The 20,022-nt window shown below is 42.1% G+C and overlaps 1 protein-coding gene across 1 annotated transcript in view; it reads left to right on the forward strand.

Moving 5' to 3' along the window:
* The window catches only part of Dnah9 (dynein axonemal heavy chain 9), a 315,810-nt gene that overhangs the window by 136,473 nt on the left and 159,315 nt on the right, over positions 1-20,022 (forward strand). The window contains exons 33-36 of the mRNA XM_028783166.1: positions 3,243-3,370; positions 5,659-5,767; positions 7,393-7,540; positions 15,743-15,917. Coding sequence (XP_028638999.1) covers positions 3,243-3,370; positions 5,659-5,767; positions 7,393-7,540; positions 15,743-15,917 — 560 coding nt within the window. The remainder of the gene's footprint in view (positions 1-3,242; positions 3,371-5,658; positions 5,768-7,392; positions 7,541-15,742; positions 15,918-20,022) is intronic.

The raw sequence follows: 20,022 nt of genomic DNA on the forward strand, positions 1-20,022 counted from the left end.
ACTCGAGTGCTGCAGAAGGAGACTGCTCTGGGCCTCACTAGTCACCTAACCTTGCTTACTTAATAAGCCCCAGGCCTGTGAGAGACCTTGTATCAAGGAAAACTAAATGGATAGCACCTGAGAAGAACACCTGAGGTTATCCTGTGTTCTCTACACACATCTGCACATGTATGAACATGTTCAAAGAATATTTAGATATTAGTATAGAACAGTAGAAATAAGATTTAAAAAGAATGTTTAAGCAGATGACATAATATCTGAAGTAGATAACCCTGAGCAAAACGTAAATTAGCGACAATCAGTCCATAACAAGTAAGGAGCTTGAGCAAATGAATGAAAATTGTAATGTACAGGCAGAAGAAAGGCAAAAACAAATAATTCCAAGCCATAAAATGGTGACTCAGAAATCATTTTGTGGATCCAGAATAATTTTGATACCAAAATTGATCTTTTATGTAGAACCAAAGGAAAATCATGATCTTATTGCTGTAGATACCAAAATTCTAAATCAAGTAACCATAAATAGAATCCAACAGTCTCAAATTACTCAGCTATTAAAAACAATGAATTCGAGAGTTTCCTAGGTAAATGAATGGAACTAGAAATCATCATCCTGAGTGAAGTAAGCCAATCACAAAAGAACACACATGGTATTCACTCACTGATTATCGGATATTAGCCCAGAACCTTGAAATGCCCAAGATGCAACTCACAGGCCACATGAAGCTCATAAAAAAGGAAGACCAAGTGGGGGTGATTCAGTTCTTCTTAGAAGGAGCAACGAAATACTCGAGGGAGCAAATATGGAGACAAAGTGAGGGACAGAAACTGAAGGAGGGGCCATTTGAAGACCTTTCCACCTGAGTATCCATCCCATGTGCAGTCACCAAAGGTAGATGCTGATGTGGAAGTCAGGAAGTGCATGCTGATAAGAGCCTGATATGGATATCTCCTCAGAGGCCTTCAAGAGTCTGACATATTCAGAGGCAGATGCTCACAGCTAACCATTGAACTGATCATGGGGTTCTCAATAGAGGAGTTAGAGTGAGGACTGAAGGAGCTGAAAGGGTTTGTGGCACCATGAGGAGAGCAACAATACCAACCAACCACAGCTCCCAGGGTCTAAACCACCATCCTGGGAGCACTTAGGGAGGGATCCAGGGCTTCAGCTGAATATGTAAGAGTGGAGGGCCCTGTTGGGCATAGGTGGAAGATGAGATCCTTGACCTCACGAAGCCTGGATGCCCCAGGGGGTGGGAATTTTGAGGGTGGAGAAGTGGGAGTGGGGGGGTAGGTAGGGGTTACATCCACAGAGAAGAAGGAGGAGGGGTAAGGGAATAGGGGGTTCCCGGGTGGGTGGGGGATGGGGTAAGGGGACAACATATGAAATGTAAATAAAATATCCAAAAAAAAAAAAACAAAGAAAAAAAAAAGATGTTTCCTTCTTAAAAAAAAAGAGTTCTCAAGTACAGGCCAGAAGATTGGTTTTATAAAACAGTGACAAAATGCACTGATAAACTAAAAGAGAAATTAAACTGATGGATAAATAGATACAAAAAGTTCAATAGCCACTTCTAGCAGAAAGTTCTAAGGAAAATGGGATCGAATGGACCCATCCCCCAATATAGTAGCCACTGTACCTAAAGCTCTCAAGAGAATCAGCCCTCCCTGATGACTATGAGTAAGCCCGCTTCCTTAGGAAGGGGAGCCAGTCAGGGAAGCCTCTTGTCATCATTATTATTGAGACCTGCTCCAGTGGCTCAGAGACTGCAATGAGGCAAGGGAAAAGAAGCATATGGTGTAGACTGGAGGAAAAGAGAAAAAAGTTTGAGTTTTAATTCCGCAACTTTACGGTAAGAAGAATCCAGAAGACATTATTGAAAAATCACTGGAATTAATAAGACAATTTATTAAACATCATTGAACATAAAATATAAAAAATTTGGTAGCTTTTCTCTCTACTAGCAATAGCTAGCAAAAAGTGAAAACCCCAAAGGAGAAAATCCCATTTAAATTAATGACAAAACAAAAGTATCCCCTCTCCAGGAAAAAGACATCGGGATGGGTATGGCCCTCATGTCTCACTGGACAATGACAGGGGGACTGGAGCCATTACAAGGTCCCCTTCAATTACTGGAGGTCAGGCCTCTATCCCCGCCTTCGCAAGATTAGAATTGCCACAGCCCTTCTATACTTAGAGAAGGGAGGAGATGTCAGGGGCAGCCCTGCTTACACACTGTAGGCCTAAAATCAGCCACAGGCCTAAAATCAGCAATAGGCCTGTCATACATGTGTACTAACACCAAGTCTTGGGTCTCAGTGGAAAAACATTGAAATAGATGGCTATAAGCTAATGTAAACAGGAAGCTTTTGTGGAAATTTACAAGCCTGAGTAGTCATAGACCTTGTAAATAGGTAGCCTGGGCAGACAATACCAACTTAGATAAGGACAAGCGAGTCATAGGCAGAGTCATAGTGACTTGTCCCCTGAACCTTCACCCAGCCGATACCTGGTTCTGATGATATCTGTATTCCCTCTGATCACCCACACTCCAGTGTCATTCCCTTCCCCGCATCCTGCCTTTCTGTGTTTATAACCCCTGTGTGAATGAATTATGATTTGAGAAAAAAAGCGAAAGGAAAAAAATTAATGACAAAAATATTAAATATTTGGGAATATTTTGGCCAATGAAATAGGTGTTTTAAACCATATAATTTTAGTATTGACATAAGACAATATCTGTATTTATTTTTTAGAGAGAAGGACCCTATTATTTAGGAGAATTTAATATACAAATCAATTGTACCCAAATTAATGTATAGATTCCCAGGTAATGATAGTGAGAATAAAAGGAACTGGCTCCAAAAGCCCATCATAAACCAGATTTGCTAAGACTGTGATTACAAAGCTCAGAAACTTCACCTCAAAAACCTTGGTGTAATTCTCATGTGATGCAGTCACTTGCTGGAATGATTTACAGGGTCGTTTGGAACATAAAAATCTGAACTATCAAGAACTGCAGTTACTGTTTTGTCCTTACTGCCATTCTGTTGTTAGTCTGGTACACAGAAAATGTGCCTCAGGAATGTGTGTCAAATACCAGGTAGAGCCAAATACAAAGCTGGGTCCATCCTGTCTCTTCTGATTGCACCTCCAGAGTGTTGTAGCCAATGCAGGGAAGCCATGTTAAGAGGAGGGTCAGTGCTGGAATGGAAAAGAAGCTGTCTGTGATTCCTTTCAGGACTGTTCTCTTCCATCATGAGAGAGCTTGCTAACATCTCCCATGATGGGCCCAAGTGGATCTTACTGGATGGCGATATAGACCCGATGTGGATCGAGTCACTGAACACTGTCATGGATGATAACAAGGTATCATGATGGAGTGGTATGTCATCCATGGTTATCTGTGGGGATATGGAACCCCCATGCAATGTTCATCTGGGAAGCCAAATTTCCAGTGTGACAGCACACCTGGAAATTCTGATTCTACATCATGGCCAGCCTAGCATAAGTAGCCCTCACCAGTGTCTTCAGAGAGATACCACAGGACTTACCTGTCCCCACTCTGACCTGCTTAAAAGGCCCTGCCATTGCCCACCCTATTTTTGGTATGTTTTTCATGTCTTTCAGAATCTCCTATCTGTGGATTCATTTAATATTTAGAGCTGAGAAGTCATCCATTCAAATCTTTTTTATAATTTGTTTCCCTTTAATAAATAAGGAAACTAAATATCAGAAACATCCTGAGTCTGTCAAACACCCTATGGGATGATAAATGTGTATCCCCAGAGAGTAAATGTTATTTTGTACAGTGGAAACTAACTGCATCTCAGTAAAATGGCCGTTATGCTGGGAGCTGCATCTAAACTTGTTTAAAAACCATGTCCAGATTGGAAATGTTCAAATGACTCCAGATTCATAGAATCATTAGAATAAATGCATAGTTTCCCAGCGGGGCTGCTTAGAAGGAAGAGCAGAAGTATAACACACAAGTCCCTTTCTTTTTATAGTTTTATTGTTTCAATATGGTCTGGTTCATTCACATTATCAGCATCAATTTGCAGTGTTTAAATAACATTTTTTCCAGACTTACTGAGGTACAGGGTGAGGAGACAAAGGAGGCAAAGGAATAAAAAGAGGGGATTGTTAGAGAAAACACTCATGTGTGGGAAGCACAGAAAACACACGAGAGTGAAGGCACACACTTGTAACCCCACCACTCAAGAGGCAGAAGCAGAAGAATCTTGAATTCATAAGCACCTTGGTCTACATAGTGAGTTTGAGGCCAGCCTGGGCTACATAGTAACACCCAAGGTAGGTGGAAAGGTAGTGAGAAGCAGTCCTGTCCATGTTTTGTGCTCTGTGCCAGAATACTAGAGACTGAAAAAGACATTTATTTGGCTCACAGTTCTAGAGACTGGAAGTCTAAGATCAAGGGGCCACACCTCATGGAGGTTTTCTAGCTGGGTAATGCCATGTAATCCCAAGAAGGAAGAATGTGTGGCAGGGGAGCCATGGAGCAGTGGGGAGCAGGCCTGGAACAAAAGTGGTGTCAAGCTGCATTCAAACCCTAGACATCCTGCCCTAAGATGGGCAGAAGTAGGATTGCTCCCTCTCTGCCCTGGGCCTATGTGTCCTGATGAATGCAGCCCTGTGCCCCACCTTTGCCCACGGGAGAAGGTCATATATTCCAGTAGCCAGGTTAAACTTTCTCTCCCCTTCATAAGGTAATTCCCAGCAGCACCTGGAATTCCTCCTTGTACTAATGAGGCATCCACAGCACCCTAGCCATGTTCCATGTGATACACTCACCCCCAAAGGAGCCCCCATATAGTTCCCAAAGGTTTAAATAGCCTTAGTTTACACACACACACACACACACACACACACACACACGCACATATTAAAATGAGCTGTCTCACTGAAGCTGCCTCCCAAGAATCTGTTCTCAACAAGCTCACTGATACTTGAGGTCACTTAGCTCCCAGCCACCATGCCTCACTTTCCTTCCCAGCATCTACCAGTCTCCATCTTAAGCTGATCACAAGGTAGAAAAGCAGAACCTGAATGTCAGGGGAAGGACAAGAGAAAGCAAGGGGTAGAATTCAGACTCGAGCCCTTGTGTTCATCATTAATCCATGTACCCAGATGGAGACCTCAAGGTCTGAGCATCTCTAAAAATTCTGCTTCTTATGGTGTTTGGGGGACATACTCAAAGTGTAGCATATCCCCATCCCCAGCTGACAAGAGCCCATCAAACCCCACTGGCTACCAATACATTTATATTAGCTACTTCTTTTTCTCTGTGGCAAAACACTTGACAGAAGAAGCTTAAGGGAGAAAGGACCGACTTCCATCAGTTTCATCATGGTGGAAAGACACAACAAGAGCCAACATGTGAGGATGAGGCTTCACATCTTGACAGATGGGATGCAGAACACAGGACTGGAAGTAGCACTCTACTGTAACCCTCACCGGTCTACCGTCAATGACCCACCTCCACCAGATACACCCCAAGTCCCAAGAGTTCCATAATTTCCCAACAGCACTGCAAGCTCACAACAAAGTGTTCCCGTGAGCCTGTGGGCCATTTCACCATCAAACCATGACAGAATCACAGCTTCCTCCTAAGTGGTTACTCTTTCTGTGTATCCCAGGTACTGACCCTAGCAAGCAATGAAAGAATACCCCTTAACCCTACAATGCGTCTCCTTTTCGAGATCAGCCACCTGCGCACAGCCACACCAGCAACCGTCTCCAGAGCAGGTATGGCTGACCCATCAATTCAAGTGGCTCAGCTGAGGAATATTCCTCTGGATGCATATTTGCTTTGGTATGTGTCAAAGGAAGCTCCAGACAGGAGCTACAAACCTAATCCTTCAAAACTCTAGTGAAGATCTCAGCCCTTAACCACACCCACAAGGGCAAACAGGCACCATGAGACGTAGGCCACCCATGTGACTTTGTACCTTTGGGAAAAGTGTTGTATCTAAGGAAGGGGAAATAGCCCCTGATCCATATAACTGTACACTCATGGGAATGTCTTGAATTGGGTAAGATTCAGGCCAGGTCTGGCATTGTCAGTGGAGACTAGCATCACCACTTCTTAACTCCTCGTGACAAGTGACAGTATAATCCTGACTCTCCCCTGTTTGCACCCACTCAATTTATTAGCAGAGAGTAGAGGACAAAAGGGGCCTTTTTTGATGAGGTGATCAAGGTGAAGGTAGGATGCTGTGGTTGCTAGGATCTTACTGAAAAACAGAACAGAGCATGAGAACCATAGGAATCCTTTAATGTGATGGACATATTGATGGCTACCATCATGGTGATAGATTACACTCGAATTCACAAATCCAAAACTAACAAGAAATCTACATTAAATATGTGATGATTTACATATTATGGCTATCTCACTAAAACTACTCAAAGCTTTTATAAATAATATAAAATTAATAAATAACAAAGAAACAAAACTTTATGATTTCAGACATAATAGCAGATATTCTCTAAATGGCCACACTGAAGTTGGTGAACACAGGGCTGGAGAGCTGGCTGTGTTCCCTCTCTGTTCATTTTCCAGGGTGGCTGTGACAGATGTAACACATTACAAATACTTGGTAGCCTTAGAAACAACAAAAGTGTACTTGCCCATGTTTCCATAAGTCAGATATACAAAATTAAGGTCAGCAAGGCTGTGCTCCCTCCAGAGGCTCCCGGGAGCATTTCCTCTTGTGTCTGAATCTCTGAGCTCAGGCAGCCCTTGGCCTATGCACTTGTCACTCCAGTCTCTACCCCTTTTTCACATAGATTAACTCTCCTCTCTCTCTCTCTCTCTCTCTCTCTCTCTCTCTCTCTCTCTCTCTCTCTCTCTCTCTCTCTCTCCTGCTCTCCCTCTCCCTCTCCCTCTCTTGTTCCCTCTCTCTTTCTCTCTCTCTCTATGGCACTGACAAATATCCCATCTAGATGTTCTTTGACAATCTCCTTTTAAGATCTTCAGCTTAGTTATATCCAGAAATGGCCTTTGGTAAATAATGCCAAATTGAAAGTGTGCAGCAGTTAAGACATGGACACATCCTTAGGGGACCTCCATTTCCCTCACTGTGCTGACATCCCATTCCCACATGCTGACAACCATTGCTGATCAATCCCAGCTTTCTTTCCTTCTATCTAGACTTGTCCCCAGGTTCTTCTCCATCACTGTCCTCTCTTCATCCTTGACTTGGCACTGGTCCTTAGCAGTAAATCCATGTGCCTCTCTGACCTAGGCGAAGAACCAGTTCTGGGTCCAGTCTTCTGCTCATTTTCATACTGAGAAGTGGTCTTTATTGTGTGAAGAATATACTGACATGCGTGGAATACTCACTTAGCCATATTCCCTGTGCACTCAGGGATCCTGTACATAAACCCTACAGACCTGGGATGGAACCCTCCAGTAAGCAGCTGGATTGACCAGAGGGAGGTCCAGACTGAGAGAGCAAACCTGACCATCTTGTTTGACAAATATCTTCCTACCTGCTTGGACATCCTCAGAATCAGGTAGGCCAAGAAACAGGAAAAAAATTGCATCAATGAAATTGTAAGGAATTTCCTGGCTCACAGTAAAACCCTGCTGATGTTCTGTCCTGTTCTCAAAACCTGAGCCCTCTAGACGCAGCAGTTGGCAGAGGGAAACACACATTAGGATGGCCATATGATGCCTGTTGTCAGCCAGACAGGAGCGAAGAAAAGGGAAGAAGGAAGGATGGTTTAAAGTGCTTACCCTAAGAGCCACATGGTTCTGTCTACCAGTAACAACTATCTATAATAGCTGACAGCCATCCTGGGCCTAGAGCCTTTGGCTTCTAGAGCAGGCAGCTGGCCTTCCAATTAGACCAGGAGTAAAGGACACACTTTTTCAAAGACATAGCCCTAAATTCTGTTCCTGACTATATATAATAATGAAGGATCTAATGTGATTGGCCAGTCCTGCCAAGGCCAGATTCAGGGAGTTTGCTTTTACACTGACCACCTGCATTAGTCAGGTTTCCATCCCTGCAAAAGAAACACCCTAGATAATTCATCTGTGAAGAAGGAAGATTTTTCCTGGCTCTAGAGTGCAGCTTTAGTCCATAATCAGTTGACTCTGTTTTGAGGGTGTCTGTGGAGACATATGGGCAGTGTGTGTGGCAAAGCCAAACCATTCATCTCACATCTGGGAAGTAAAAGAAAGAAGGAACAAATCAGACTGCCATATCATTGCAAAATCACGTCTGCAGTAACTGAAAGACCCCACTAATCCCCTCTTCTTAAAGGCTCCACTCCTTCCCAATTGCACTAAATTGTAGCCCAAGCTAATAACACTTTGGTGCTAGGAGACACTCAAGATCCAAACTATAGTACCACCTGTCACTTATGTAAGAGACTGTGTATGACTAAGCAAAGAACTATTAAAGCAAGAATAGTACCTAGATCAACAGGGAGGTTCCTAGGATTAAAGCCTACTTCTCTCTCATTTGATTATAATTTATTGGCTGGTATATGTATTTATGCTCCATTTGGTGCATTATTGTGGAACCCTGGGACCTATCACCATAATTTCACCAAGAATGACCATCAGAGAAAATATTCATAAAGCCCACCACTCAATATCTATTTCCTTCATCAGTGGCCTGATTCCAGTTGCTCGAAAGAACAGAGGCAGTGAGGAGGGAGATCTCAACAGGAGGCAAAGTCACAGGGGATGCAGACACTCTTACTCCATATACCCTAACCCATTCCTACTCTAAAAAACACATCTACCCACATTAACAATGTATTCTTTACAACCAGAAATGGAGCTGTAGTCTACTAATTGAGGTAGTAGTATATTTTAGATATTTAACCAAACACTGATTCTGATGTACTTTCTGTTGGGAGGTGGTGTTCATAATTATTTTCCACTTCTGAAGCCTTTGAAAAGCCTTCAGACCCTTGTGGCTCTGTGCCCTGTATCCTTTATATCTGATGTATCTCTGAAAACAAGCAGACCCTGGGTATGGCAGCAGTGTCTTAAGCAAGCAAGCATCATATGCAACTATATTATCCAAGAAGGGTGAGGTGTTAGCAAGATGAGCTGGTGTTGTGTGACACAAATTGTCCTGGGTAGACACAATACACATGTCCCAGATAGGGAGCCTGTAGCTGACCAAAGTACAGATACCAGCAGACTACTGAGTTTTATTGGAGTTACTTGCAGGAATATGAGTGAGAGATTACTTATAGAAGCAGAAATTACTCAAAGACAACTGCATCATCAAAGCCCATCCCAGCATGGGCAGCAGCTTACAAAACCTGGGAACCTTGAGCATACTGCCCAGCCTGCAGACAGTTCAACAGGTTGGAGACTCAATTGACTCAATTGATCTAAACCTTTTCCAGGTAGCTAGACTCACTTCTGCTTCTTCCAAGCAGCTAGTCTAGTCTCAGAGTCATCTTTGCAGCTTGGCCTGTCCAAGAGTGACTCTCAGGAGTCTTTCCTGTTTATATACTATTGGGGAGGGAGAGACCTATTAAATATGGTCAATTTAGGGGTTTCCTGAGTTGTTTATCTTCTAACTTAAAGAGTGTCTCTGCAGGATAGAATGTTCTTGTCTCCAAGAAAACTGCTGTACAATGGCTGATCCATCTTCTTTTAGTTTCTGCATGGACCCTGGGTGATACCAACACATATAAAATGATTTTGTTTTCTTTTGTTGCATATATTCATTATACATGATACAGTGTCACAAAAAGGCATTGTCATGTAATTACATATGTTGTACCCTCAGTAGATATCCTCTATACCCATCAGTCCTCCTTATTCTCCTGGACAAGTTTCACTTCTGTTTTCTCATTATGAATGCATACATGCTCTTACATGTTTATATAAAATCTTGGAATTGCAAATGAAAAAATTATAGCTGTCTTTCTGTAACCAGCTTCACTTTCTTAATACGATCGTCTCTAATTGCATTCATTTACCTACAAATGGCACAACGTCATTCCTTTGTTTGACAGGAGAAAACATAGATAGATAGATAGATAGATAGATAGATAGATAGATAGATAGATAGATACATAGATACATAGATACATAGATAGATGATAGATAGATAGATAGATGATAAATAGATAGATAGATTATAGATAGATAGATAGATAGATAGATAGATAGATAGATAGATGATAGATAGAGAGATAGAGGTAGATGTAGAGATATATCTCACATTTTCTATCCATTCCTTTCCTGATAGACAACAGGTTGCATCAATAACTCAGATATTATAGATAGTACTTCAACTTTGTGATATGTAGACTTGGAGACCCCAGGCATGGTATCACTGGGTCATATGATAGGATGTTGTTAATATTTTTAGAAGTTCACATAGTGATTTCCATAGTAGCCTGACTGGTTTACATGTCAGCAGTAGATATAAGTGTTCTGTCTTGTCTACATCCTTTACCAGTGGTTGTTGTTGTTTGTTCCTTCAATGGCTGCCCTTCTGACTGGAATAAGACAGACTCTCAGAGTTGTTTTGATCTGCATCTCTCAGGTGGCCAATGAAGATGAACATTTTTTACATGTGTTCTGACCATTGTACTTCATCTTCTTAGAACGGTCTATCCATTTCATTAGTGCTTTTCCCCCACTGAGTTGTTTGCATTTTTTGCTTAGTTCTTTTAGTTTTTATGATTATAGATATTATCTTCTATCAGAGATATAACTAAGAAAGGTTTTCTTTCTTCCTGTTAACTGTCTTTTCACTGGGTTATTTCCTGTTCTGCATAGAAGCTTTATAATTTCATGAGTTTCTGCTTATCTCGTTATTTTCTAAACAACTACAATCCTATTCAGAACCTTCTCACTTATGCCTATATGTTGAAATATTTCTCTACTTCTTTCTCTAACAGTTTCAAAGCTTCAGGTCTTACATTAAGATCATCAATCATTTGAAGTTAATTGTTTTGCAGGTTGATATATGGGAATATAGCTTCATTATTCCACACAGAGAGCTTCAGATTTCTCAGTACCATTTGTTGAAAGAACTATATTTCCTCCAATGTGTACTTTGGCTAGTTCTGTCAAAACTTAGCTGTCTGTAGCTATATGGATTGATCTAGGTGGTCTTTGTTATATCTGTTGCTCTATATCCCTGCATTTTATCTATACCCTGCTGTCTTAGCTACTATGGCTTTATAGCATGATTTAAGATCAGGTGATGTGGTGTCTCTGGCTGTATTATATCTCCTTAAGATTGGTTTATATCCATGGCGTCGCATGTTTCAATACAAACTTAATTTTTTTCTAGTTCGGAGACAAATGTCATTGGAAAATTTATAGATATTGCACTGGATATCTAGATTACTTCTGTAACACACTCACAATGCTAACTCTTTTCATCCGTGAGCACCTGTGGTGTTTTACAGCTTCTAATTTCCTTGTTTGGTTTCTTTCCTAGGTATTTCATGTTTTAATTATAGAGGTCTTTTGCTTCCTTAGTTTGGTTAGGTCAAGATTTATCTTTGAAGCAATTGTGAATGCAATTGTTTTCCATATTTCCTTCTTGGCATGCTGGTTATTGGTATTTAGAAAGGATACTGATTTTGATAATATTTTATGCTTATTTAAGAATTTCATATACTATTCTCCAATCATATTTACTTCTCCCTCCTTAAACTTCTCCCAGACCCATGTCTTGACCTGCCATGAGTCACATGCTTGACAAAAGCTGATGCTCCCTCTCCCAGCAGCTACCAAATACCAATAGGTCCTCACCCAGGGTAGGACTTTTCTCCCACTGCCTTTCCTCCATGCTGTGGCTTTGTCTGGCCTAAGCTTATGTTAGTCTTGTGCATGTGGTCATGGTTATTTTAAGTTCATATATTCAATCACCCTGCATATCAAAAAAACAAACAAAAAACAAACAAATAAACAACAAAACAAACGCCATTTTCTTATAGCTGCCTACTAGCTCTTGCTCTCGTAATCTTCACTTCCCATCCCATATGCTATGACTCCTTAGCCTTTCAGGGAGACATACAGACTTCCAGTTTGTGGCTTAACACACCACAGTCTCTTATTCTTTCCCACTGAACAGTAGTGAGGCTTTGGGTTACCCGCTATCTACTGCAAGAAACTTCTCTGGTGAGAACTGAGAGATGCACTAATCTAATCTATGGGCACAGCAATGAATCATAGTTGTTTGAATGCTGTGTCTATTTAGCAGAATGTTAGTAGGTTTTCCTCTCGGGCCTATGACCTATCTAGCCACAGATCCATATACTGATTTTGTATACTAATGTTTATGAAAATAGTAATCATATCTAAGAGTTTTCTTAGGGAGTTGTTATATCATCTACAAATGAGGATACTCTGACTCCTTTTCCCAATCATATTTCTTTCATTTACTCCAGCTAAGACTTCAAGCACTATCTTGAGCAAGAGTGGACACCCACCCTGCCTTAACCCTGACTTAAGAGGAAATGCTTTGAGGTTTACCCACTTATTATGATGTTGGCTATAGGCTTTTTGATATGTAGAGGTTGTTATTTGGAGAAATGTTTCTCCTCTTCCCAGTGTTTTCAAAGCTTTTATTGTGAAGGCATTTGGATTTTCAAAAGCTGATTCTGCATTTTCCTGCATCATCACATGCAAAGTTGGCATTAGGTATAGAGCAAAGGAGGGATAAATGTGAAGAAGATATCTGGGTAGGGAGAGAGCATGATTGCAATCTGTCATACTCTGTGGGTTCCAAATCTCAAGTCCTTTGGCTTTCCTTCCCAGGCTCCCAGACACTGGCCACACGTCTGGGTGGACTTCAGGAATCTGGTAGTAACACTAGCCCTTCTCCAGGCAGTCCTTCCTCGTGTTGGCCACACCACTTGTTACTCTGCAGACTCTGGCTCTGATCATGTTTCCACCTCACTGAATACTGGGCACAGCTCTGACTCGAGGTTTCTTCCCAGCGGTCTAAAATGATTCTTGACCAGGTGTCAGTTTATAGTCCTGTGACACTTGTTCTGAGTCTCTTAAGGGCTGGTCTGCAGATGGCCTTGTGCTTCCCAACCACCAGGTCAGCATGGGTCTTTGTAAGATGCCTTTTCACAGCTGCTCCCCTACAGTGCTAAGAAGAGAGAATTCTCCCAGTATGACTCCTCTTTCTGCATTGCAGCACACTCTGGTCTGCTAACTAAAACATCTGTTTCAAAAAGTGTGGTACAGACTTCCTGAGGCTCCTTACCTTAAGCTTAGCTACTGCTGCCTGCTATTGGCACTCTCTCTTAACTAGGGTATGGAAAACTCCCTAAATGCCAAGATCCCTTTGAGACAGCGCAGAACTTTCTCCGCTGCTCTGTAAAATTCCCTAGTTGATTTTGCTATTAACGCTATAGGTATTGGAAGCATGCTGCCCATCTCTGCTGAGCTGTCATCTAACTTCTCCCAGTTTATTCCCTGAAGATTCTGGCAGCCTGTGTTTCTTTGGTCATCTTAGCGCTCACGCAGTAAAGGTTTTCAGTACAATTTATTTAATAAAGTTTAACTATAAAGCAACTTTAGGGTCCCTTCAAAACTGTTTTTGTAGAGCTGGTTCCTGTCCTGCCCCTGGGTAAGATCTAAGTGTGAGATATGCATGGTGTCACAGGTGTGTAATTGGGGAATTGAGGAAGGTGTGGTGAGATTGAGTGATACGACTGGTACAAAATTGAATTATGTGCCAAGATGACTTGTCTCGAACAAACACAAAACATGAGAGTCAATGGTTACAAGGTTCCTGGTCATTCTTTGGTAATAAATATTCATCTACTCACTTCTATTCTCTCTGTGTGTCTCTCTGTGTCTCTCTGTATCTCTGTCTCTGTCTCTGTCTCTCTCTCTCTCTCTCGCTCGCTCGCTCGCTCGCACGCACGCACGCACGCACGCACGCACGCACGCACGCACGCACGCCATAGTGTACTGAAAACTTAAAGAACCAGACCTTATTGACAATAAAGATTTCTGATTCAGAAGTACTATTCCATGGTCAGGAGGGGCAGTGTTCATCATCTATTCTTTCCTATATGTCAAAGCATCTTCTCACCCCTCAGAACTGAAAGAAGACAGTGCAAAGAGAAAAGGGGGGCATGTCACTTGGCTGGAACTGTGTATCCATGGCTACTATAACTATAGATCTCAAAAATCTAACTCCTTCCTTTGGGACATGTGATTGTTCCTTGTGGCCCTCCTCATCTCTAGCATCTCCTCCCATCTACGTTTCTTGAAAAATATGTGTCCAACTCCTTTATCCAGTGATGTGCTACTGGTCATGCAAAATTCTGCAAGGTGATTCTATAGCCCGCAAACAGTACCACATGCATGCGGATCTCACTGGATTCCCAAAACCCTTTTCCTCTCCCTTGCTTTGACAAACTGGAGCTCAGAATGCCTCAGCAAGAAACCGCTCTACAAATGCCCTCAGATCAATGAGCCCTTGTGTTTCTCAGACACCAGAGTTTCCAACTCAGAGCAACCTACCTGAATCCTGTTCCCTACTTGTCCCTCAGGACAAACCCTTGCCTTCCTGTGGGACATAGGGTATCTCCTGAAAACCAAAGTTTTCACTGCAATCACTTTGATCCTGAATACCACTAAGAAGTCCAGAGGTCAGAGTTGCAAGTTGGTCCCACCTGGGTTGTCTGGAACCTCATTCTGTAGTAGAGAGGCAACTGGTATCTTTTATTCTGGTGCCTTATCCAATATAGAGCCAGAGATGATGATATTTTATTATTCTGTCACAAGTATGTATTGAACAAATGATGGATGGATGGATCATTAGAGCTTGGCTTCCTCATTACTCACGGAAATCATATCTACCATTAGACCACACACACATGCTGTTGTAAGAACTACAGACAGATTACAAGCAACTGCAAACAAAAAACTTGGAGAAAGGGGATGCCAGTCAACTTAGAGGCCCAAAGGTGGTAAATGAGTTTTGAGATGGCTGTTGGTAGTGCTGTTTATCTGGAAATACTGAATGACAGTGACGGCCTCCCACAGCCTAGTAGGACAGCATCCCAAAGCAAACTGTAATATGAACTAGCTGTATGTTTACATGATATTTACTCTCCACAGTTGGAGGTATAGATGTGTGTGTGTGTGTGTGTGTGTGTGTGTGTGTGTGTGTGTGTGAGAGAGAGAGAGAGAGAGAGAGAGAGAGAGAGATGTGTGGTGTGAGAGTATATAACTATATGGCTGTATGAGTGTGTGCACATGCATGTGTGTATGTGTACATTCACAGATGGTGCTGGAGATTGACCTGGGACCATGTGCAAGTTCTCTACTACTAAGCTACCATCCTCAGAATTTAGCTGTTCTTTGGGCTTTGAAGAAATTGCATGATGGGTAAAAACATGAGCACTGGTTCATTTTGTCTCACACCTGCACTCCCCAAATACTGTGAAGTAAATTTCAATGCAAACAAAGGAGAAGATAGGAAAAGAAGGTATCAGAGGAGAGATGAGACAAGAACCTTGTCATAGAAGGCTCTTTCAGACTCAGTTCTTTAAAGGAAACTGACCCAAGAGTATCTGTATCTATGGATACAGAAGGCCTACCCATAATCCTTTGTGCTCCCAAGGAACATTAGGGAAAAAAAAACCATGAGCCCTCTGAAACCAATGGGCTTCCATGGATGTGTAGTTGCATCTCAAGAGCAGAATACTCATGGAGTCTTAGACTTTCCCCTCCCTCTTTCTCTGCAGATTTAAGAAGATAATTCCAGTCCCAGAGCAGAGTATGATCCAGATGCTGTGTTACCTCCTTGAGTGCCTCCTGACAAAGGAGGATATCCCTGCAGACTGCCCCAAAGAAATATACGAACTCTATTTTGTGTTTGCTGCCATCTGGGCATTTGGTGGTGCCATGGTCCAAGATCAGGTAAGATGGCACACTGAGATCAAAAACCTGTTGTAGTATACAACAACAAAAACTGATGCTCCCACAGAGTTGGAGGGTAGGCTACTAAACTTTGAGGTTATTTGAAATCATCAGAGTAGTTTCTTGCACATTGTGCCACTTAAAGGCATGCATCTCCTGGCAGAAGCCTCACAGGCTGAGACAAAGGAGTGTGTGGTATGTTTGGAGCTATTGCTTTCTGAGATGAGGACCACACCTCTGCTTTTGTGAAAAGCTATGCAATGTTGGGGCTTAGACAACTGTGGGGATGTGTATATGATACTCCGCCAGATGCCTTGGATTTTATAGAGAGGGGTCAAAGGATGTTGTACTATAGAAACCTAAATGAAAGGAATATCTTCAATATTCTAGAGATCTTCAGAGGGATGTGCTACTCTGTAGCTAGCCAGACTTCTCCAGGATGTCTCTATATCCCTTAAGCACAGAGAAGGTCAGGTCAAATGTTAACTGTAAGTAGGAAACCAAGTAACATTTACCACTGGGTGTTGACCACTGTAACCTCGTGTTGTTGATGAATAGAGACATTGACTAAGACAATGACTCCAGCATTCAATTCCCTAACCCTTCCTATATTCATACCCCCTTTCTTTAGTTTAGTATGTCTTACCTAGACCTAACATATTCAGGATTATACAAGCCAGTGTTTTATAACTGGGTCTAGCTATCATGCAATGTTATAAAGATGTCAAAAACATGGATTATGTGAGCAAATTTTAAAATCCACATTAAAGTGTTGTTAACCACAGGTACAATTCTATACAGACTTGTTTATTATAGACTTATCCACCTGGTATGAATGAAACATTTGGCCAAGACTTACTACTTTCTGTTCCCCACAGTCCCTGGCAACTATTATTTTACCCTCTGCTTCTAGGCATTTGAATATTTTTATATTTATTATGCATAGAGAGTCTGTCCTTCCATGTTGAGCTTATTTCACTTAATATCTCCCTGTTAACATCACCCTGTCATAAAAAGATTGTATGTTTGGTATGCTTATCCTAAAATGCAACAATCATAATGGAAATCAGAGGAGTGGAAGGCGACTGGGAAGCATTTGATAGGTTCATCTATTGACTATGGTGATGACTTCATGAGTATGTGCTTAGCTGCAAATTCTCTAAATTGTATCCATTGAATATGCACAGTTTTACTTATCAATAAAGGGGTTCAACAATAAACCACTGACAAGAGAAAGAAAACTAGGAGAAAAAAAAAACAAGGAAGCAAAGCAGAAAAGGAAAGAGAAACCACTTAGAGGGTTTGAATTGTAACTGTCAGTATTACCTGGGAGACTGTGAGTGAGATATTCATCCTGTCTCTTCCTTGCTCTCCCCATGTGACCAGAGGATGATGACAGCCCCTGGGATGTTGATGAGGGTATTGTTCTAATCATCCAGTGTGGATACTTGGGAGGTACTGAGAATAGGGCTGGCATGTATACACGCTTGCTAGCAATATTCTCCTAACCTAAATATTCAGCTCTACAGAAGGATCTGGTGTTGTCTCATAACAGGAGGCCAGGCAAGCTGTAATTGCCATTGAGTTATGATTTATTCCTTCTGATCCAGGTTGATAGTGGGGCTAGTTGTGTATGTGCATGTACATGTGTATGTGTGTGTACATGCACATGTGTGTGCATACATGTAGAGGTCAGAAGTCAGTGTCACACATCTCCCTCAACTCTTCTACAGCTTATATTTTGAGACAGTCTCTTACTGTTATCTGATGCCCATCGACTAACCTAGACAGACTGGGTGGCCAGCGTGCGCTAGAGACCCCCAGCACTGGGATTATAGGCATGTGCTTCTGTGCTCAACTTTTGTATGGGAATGGAGCTTGAACTTGGAGTCCCATGTTTGTGTGGTAAGCACTTGGCCAATGAACTCATCTTCCAAGCCCTCTAGAACGCTTTTTTTTCCAAAAAACTAAAAAGATTCAACCTTGCCAGATATAGCCGTATTTGAAGACTCTGGAAAGGCAAGGAGTGAGATCAGAGGAATAAACACTTTGCTCTGTCATAGGGAAAGTTCTTCTCCACGCACCAATCCATTATTGCATGCTGCTCACACTTCAGGAGGCAACTCTCACAGGCTCCTAGGAGCCTTTCCCTGATCCCATCCCAGAGTCAGAGACTTTGAGAGTGAGAAGGGAAAGATGTGTAGGCTGGGAAGTTTGACATCTAGAAGGTTCTGTGCCTGCTTTATAGTCCTTGGGGGCTGCTCTTCAGACTACTTTGAGGTTCCACTATTAAGGTTTCTATTACTACCATGAAACACTATGACGAAAAGCAACTTGGGGAGGGAAAGGTTTAATTGGCTTATAGTTAGGACAGGAATTCAAGCAGGGCAGGAACCTGGAGACAAGAGCAGATGTAGAGGCCAATGGAGGGGTGCTGCTTACTGGCTTGCTTCCCTTGGTTTGCTCAGTCAGTTTTCTTATAGAATTTAGGACTACCTACCCAGGGATGGCACCACCCTTAAAGTGATGAGTCCTCCTCCATTGATGACTAGTGGAGAAAATACTGTATCTCGTGGAGGCACTTTCTCAGCTGAGGATCCTTCCTCTCTGATGACTCTAATTTTTGTCAAGTTGATACATAAAAGCAGTCAGTACACCTTTAGAGTCACAGTGTGCAGGATGGATGAGACTTGAAAAAGCAGAGACCTATGCTTTCTATCAGATACAGTCTCTAGCCTTCCAGCTGCTGGCGGTTAGCAGGATAGGCACCTGATCAATTTTCCAATCTATGTAGAGGTATTTAAATCCACTCTAGTCTTTCTAAAAGCCTAGAAGAAAGCACCCTCCCCGGTGTCTTAAACTCTTGGAACTATGAACAGCCATTCTGGCCCATGGGGAGAGATACAGTAGAAAGCTTTTAGCACCAGGGAGTACCTGGAATCCCACATAACCTACATTAAAGCCAAACTCCAAAGAGTGATGTAAATTAGAGAATAGGAATTTGGCCAGATATTTGCATCAGCACTACCAACGGTGCCTCAATTAACTAGCTGTCAGTAAAACCACACACCAAACAAAAATGGAGCCGATACCTGTGTGGAAGGTCCAATTAAAAGAAAAAAGCAACAAGATACTGGTGAATACTTGGCAACAATCACAGAAAGTAATCTCCCACAGGGATATCATAGAGAGAGCACAAGACTGGGGTGAGAGCTTACATACAGAAAACAGGGATCGTTCTAACTAACCAAGACAATTCAGAGCATTGTGATAACTGAATGTAGTGAAATCAGACCCCACACTCTATAAACAGTGTGTTACTGTCATGTAGTTTAAAGGGCATGGCCATAATAGAGCATGAAGCACATGGGAGACTGGATTTTATAAGAATGCATTCCTATAATGAGCCCCCACACAGCTGAGTACAGAGGGGACCAATGGCTCAGTCAGCTGGGGTCACCTTGTCTCTAGAGTGGAAGCTTAGAGTAAGTGCCAGATTATGGGGTTGGCAGGAAGACAAATTAGAGTTCTCCACCCAGCCTGGCCAAGAACTAACCAGATAGATCAAGGATGAGTTGAGGTGAGGGGCGGAGAGGACAAACAGCTTCATTCTTCCTAGAGGCAGCCATGAGGTCTCCCTAGAAACCAAAAGGGTCTTCAAAGACTCCATCCATGAGTTAAAATGGGGTTTTCTCTGGGATTATGGTTAGCAAACAGCAACATCCCCTTAATCTGAATTGAAATCAGAATCAGAACTATACATAAGCCTGTCCATATCTTTGGCCTCTTCCTATTCTCATTTCTTATTCTTGGTTTGGTTTTTCTATTTTGGTTGGCTATTGGGTTCTGATTGTTTTGAGACAGGGTTCCACTCTATAGCCCAGGCTGTCCCTAAACCCTTGATCCACCTGCCTCCACGTCTGGATCACTGGGATCACATGTGTGTCACAAGGTAAGCCTCCATCCTCATTTTGAAACAAAAGAATTGCATCTATTACTTAGAAGACAGTAATTGAGTAGTGTCCTACCTCCATCAGGATCCAGATTCATTCCCCTACACCAGCCCTATCATTCGTCTAGTCTTTGAATACTGTCTCTGCCTTGC

The sequence above is a fragment of the Grammomys surdaster genome, unplaced genomic scaffold (genome assembly GCF_004785775.1).
Source record: "Grammomys surdaster isolate TR1022 unplaced genomic scaffold, NIH_TR_1.0 1019, whole genome shotgun sequence".
Classification (NCBI taxonomy): Eukaryota; Metazoa; Chordata; class Mammalia; order Rodentia; family Muridae; genus Grammomys; species Grammomys surdaster.